The 4913-nt window shown below is 41.9% G+C and overlaps 1 protein-coding gene across 1 annotated transcript; it reads right to left on the bottom strand.

Annotated features, from left to right (window-relative positions):
- Positions 1-550: 550 nt before the first annotated feature.
- On the bottom strand, positions 551-2373 carry LOC135652817 (ankyrin repeat-containing protein BDA1-like). The gene is made up of 2 exons (XM_065174071.1): positions 1746-2373; positions 551-1546 (listed from the first exon to the last, which is right to left on the bottom strand). The coding sequence occupies exons 1-2, from the start codon at positions 2325-2327 to the stop codon at positions 632-634; spliced, it is 1497 nt and encodes a 498-aa protein (XP_065030143.1). The 5' UTR covers positions 2328-2373; the 3' UTR covers positions 551-631.
- Between the last annotated feature and the right edge of the window lie 2540 nt (positions 2374-4913).

Raw genomic sequence — 4913 nt, 5'->3', positions numbered from 1 at the left:
GATGATACATGGACAGCATCATGTATTGCGCCATTGCCATATTGCCGATGAAGCCGGTACACACGTCTTTTGGACTCATGTGGAATCTGCATGATGAGTGTCGTTGACCCGATTTATTCTGATAGACGGTGACACTGGGAGTTTATAAAGTTTTGATTTTTTCTTTTATTTCTCAATCTTAATACCCATGAACCCTCAATTTAATATCAAAATGATGAGATTGATTATTGATTATATCAAAGTGGATAAGGTGGAGTGTTTGATTCGATACATAAAATTATGTGCAACATAAGTATAGGTACATAGTTGTTAATAATTGATAATTCTATACATTAGATTATTGTTATCTTTTATGCACCATTTAATATTGTGTTGGTTCTAATTGATTCAAGTCTGGATAATGATTCAGATATTTAAGATTTTATAAAAATATTAGTGCATCATTGTACTATTTAAATAAAAACATCATTAATATGTAAGAGATATAATGTTCCACAAAACTCTCATAAATCATCTGTAACAACAAAACCAAAGTTAATAATGATTAAAGCAAATTACATTCTGAAAATAAGATAAAGTAACTTTAAAAGATGATAAAGGATAAACCATACAAGAATAATGATAGGTCGTATTATTCTATTATTGACCTATTTACTATATAAATAAACACTAAATAATTTACAAAAGAAAATACTCCTGAAAGAATTATTATCAACACGCCCACCACAATCTTCGTGCGGATGGCAACGGCCCTTCTGGGGCCTCCCTGGCTTTCTCCTTCTCCATCTTTCTTCTTCCAGCATCCACCTTTGCGCAACAAACACCTGATCGCTCTAAAGCACACCCAAACCATGAAGAGACTGAGGATTCCGAACCAACTCATGAGAAGGATGACAGTGGAGAGCTGATAGGAAAACATTCGCACAATGGCGATCGAGAATGCTAATGCCGTCGAGAACACCGCCAGCCATAGAATCCACTTTAGGATTCCCGTCACAATTTTCTGCTGTCTTGGCACACAACAAATCAACAAAAGAATGATGCTCAAGGATGCAAACAACCCGAACATGTCGAACAGTAGGAATAACTTGACTGCCTCCCTTTCACTTGAACTCCCATCATCTTTCTGCTTTAACCCATCAGGGGGGTTCAGCCCAGCTTCGAATGTGATGGTGGCGATCAACGTCGCCACCACCATTAGTGTTGCTGGTTTGTTGTTGTACCTTTCTTTAGATTCAGACCATACTTTTAGGGGGCTGCAGTCATCCTTAGAAGGTCGAGCCTGGCGTCGGAAGGGGTGCCAACGATTTGGTCGGCTTCTGTGTGACGCGACAGTGGCAGAGGCTCTGGCATCGCTCGGTGACGATTTCGGCTGAGTCTTCCCTTCTTCTGCGGCGGTTCTTCCACCTGCTGCCCGAATCAGTTCTCCCAACAATAGATCTCCATGTTTGCAGGGTGAATCCAATAGCATATCAAGGACGGTGTCGCCTCTCATGTTTGTGGCGTTAACTTCGATACCTCGCCTTCCCAGAAGCAACTTCACGGTCTGCATTCAATCGTATTACCAGAGCTATGAACAGGAAGTTCCTCGGTATTTCCATTTGATTTTATATGAATGAAATGCAAATAGTATTTATCTTTTGTTGTGAGAAAGCTCTCGTATCAGGAGGTGCAGAGATGCATAAAGACCTGGTGAAAAGAAGAAGACAAATTCATTTCCTCTAATTGGGATCAGGAATACCTACCTGGAGCTGTTTTCTGGCCACAGCAAGGTGCAGGACGGTGTTGCCTTTCTCATCTCCGGAGTTGAGCAGCTCATCGTTTTCACCAGCTCTGTTCAGCAAGAACTGCACGGTCTCGAAGCTGTTTGATTTCACAGTAAGATGAAGGATGGAGTCACCTTGCGATGTCACAGCTCGCGCGGACTCCGGGCACGCATCCAGTAACACTGTCAAAACATCAAGCCTGCCTCGTAAGGCTGCAGTGTGGGCGGGCATGAAGCCATCGTTGTCGGTGGCCAAGCAGAGATTGGCAGCGGCTGCGTACTGCAGCAGTTCGTTCACCACGGATAAGTGGCCTTGGGCAGCGGCCAGGTGCAAGGCGGAAAGGCCTTCGCGGTTGCGGCCATGCGCGAGCTCCGGGTTTACGGCGAGGATCTCCCGGACCAGGTCGGAGTGTCCGAGCGATGCAGCGATGTGGAGGGGGCTGTCCGACAGGTGAGCCGCGGCGATGGCTTGCCTGTGGAGCAGGAGCCGGTCTTCTTGTAGCAAACGCCGCAACAAAGTGAGGTCTCCCGCATAAGCTGCTTCCTCTAGTCTCGGATCCATGCTGAGTTACACACACACACACTCTCTCTCTCTCTCTCTCTCGATTTGGTCACAAACAACTCGACGTTAGGACGCCTATATATAGGCTAAAAATCTCTAACGATTCCTCCCGCTCGGTCTTCTTGGTCCTGTCTCCATCAAGACGCCGGCCTTGTTGACCAAGTCGTCTCCAAAACGTAAGCTGCCTCTTCTCGTCTTGCATCCCATTGGTCTGGACTTCGCAGAATACTTTTGCTCAGCTTGCTTTCTCGTTCGCCGAAACTACCTAGAGAAAGAAGCGAGACTGGGACAGTCGATGTGCGGTATTTGTGTTTGAGAATGTTGACGAAACATGATGGACTCATGATATAGCTTTTCCTAAACTTTTCTTCTAATTACAATAATATCTTCCTAAAACCTATCTTCACTTAAATTTTTAATTAGTTTCAGCGAAACAGACCTCATCAACACCCTATATTTCCATCTGGCTGATGATACATCAGGAGGGAGGGAGGGAGGGATGGATGAATGAAAACAAGCTTGCAGACAAATCGATATGGAGGCTTGTGATTGGAGCAGTTCCTCCTTCTTGTACAGCCTGTCCTCACCAGACGCCAAAGAGACGACTTGGTCATCGAGCTCACAGTGGCCACTGCAGTCCCGTTTAAATAACTTATCCCAAGGAATCGATGCGTTGCAAACGCAGCGAGGGAGACGAAAGCCGAACGGCGAGTGGGATAGCAACAGCGTGCGCAATTGTTCGGATAAAAATTGGATGGATGTTTTTGCCGAAGTCATCATTTCATCGGATTGGATTGCGGTGCTCACGGGACTGCATGCTGAACGCTTTAACGTAACATCACCTTGGTGTCCTGTCCGGCTGATCAACTTCTTCAACCCTAACAGCGAGACTCGTGGGTCTCCACACCATTATCCCGGTCGTCGGTTTCCTTCAAGTTGTCCGGTTTAAATATTTTGATCGCTTTCTCGATCTTGTCGCTTACGACCATGCTAATTTTTTTTGGATGAATAATCACCTTTTTTTGTTCTCGTCTTCGTTGGACGACTTTGACCTCTTCGGATTTTGCAGCTTTAGCTGATCTAATATAATCTTCTTTACTTTTCAAAAGAAGAAAAAAAAATCATCCACGCTTCGGGACAAGCCGACATGGCTCCATCATCCCTTTCCAAGTAGTTTCAGCGAAAGAAAGATGGGAGCGGAACAAAAAATCTACACAGGGCGTCTCCATTTCAATGATCCGCTGAAGAAATGTTTATCGATATATTAGCAGTCGAAATCTTTCATTTATTGTGAATATTTGGATTGTCCCTTGTCACATTTCGATTTCTAGTATAAATAGTATCATTCAACCGATTACCAGCAAGTTTGGTAAATGGCAAGGCTCCCTTCTATCACAAGCTGGTTGTGTCACCTTAATTAATTTGTACTTAAACTCCATCCCTATACACTCCTTAAGTGTCTCCTTATACTGTTATTAATAAAATCTCTTCATTAACCCACATATTCCTTTGGTCCAACTATGACAACTCTATAAAGGTCTCTTTACTTGCTTTCTTGGGACACCATCACTTTGCCTAAGTTCATCAGTGGCTTGGGCATTAAGGACATGCAACATAACCAAATATGCATTGCATGTCAAAAGAATTTTTTTATCTTCCTAATAGTGCTGATATCGTTTGGGCCAAGGTTGCTTATGGTAAGTATGGCACTATCGAATCTTAGAGTGCCTCTTCCCCTTTCAACTCCAGTTGGTGTTGGAAGCTATTTGTGCTCGCTATGGATTTCTTGATATTTGAGTTTTGCAAATTTATGGGAGATGGCTATTCTATCAATGTGCTCCGTGATTGCTTTCAAACCAGTATTTCAAAAAAATAGATGTATTTGTTCCTAATGTGAAGGATTCTTTTCTCTTAATTAATGGATGTTGGAATTCGAATTTATTCTACTCTTGGTTTAGTACCTCTCTTGTTGACATCTTCTAGTCTTATAAAGATGATTTTTTATTTCTAATAGCACAAGTTTTTCATCCACTAAATCTATTTATCTTTTGATTCTCAACACAGACTTACTCTTCTCCGGTGGGGATTGGTGGTGTCATTTGTGATATCTCCTAGTGATTCACCGAATCAAAACTTTTTCCTGAAAATTATTACACCACCGTTTTCTTTACCTCCCATTTTTATATTTTCTGCCTTGCTAACAATCAGACTTTTGTCTATCTTTTTTTCTCTTGCCTTATAGTTGTTTTTTTTTTTGGAAAGCTATCAAAATCAAACTTCATATCCTCTTTTCCTCCTTCAAATTGGATCTTTAAGTAACTCAAAGCTTCTCCAAATACTATATATCTTAGGATGATTTTTCTTTTAATTATAAGGAGGGTCATTCTAAAGTCTTTATGAAAAGATCTCGCTTGGAGATTTCTTGAACTAGGCCTTAATTTAGGTGGCTAAAATTAAACTGTGATAGCTCTTTCAATCAATATGGCAAGGAGGGTACCAGTTTTTTCATCTTAATAATACTAGTGGTGTTCTTTTTTCTAGTTGCATATATTGGAGGAGATGGAGCATTCTCTTCTAATCGTCATT

This window comes from Musa acuminata, chromosome BXJ3-11 (assembly GCF_036884655.1).
Source record: "Musa acuminata AAA Group cultivar baxijiao chromosome BXJ3-11, Cavendish_Baxijiao_AAA, whole genome shotgun sequence".
Classification (NCBI taxonomy): Eukaryota; Viridiplantae; Streptophyta; class Magnoliopsida; order Zingiberales; family Musaceae; genus Musa; species Musa acuminata.
The sequence above is the reverse complement of the archived record's forward strand: the minus strand, read 5'-3'. Positions and strand labels throughout refer to the sequence as shown.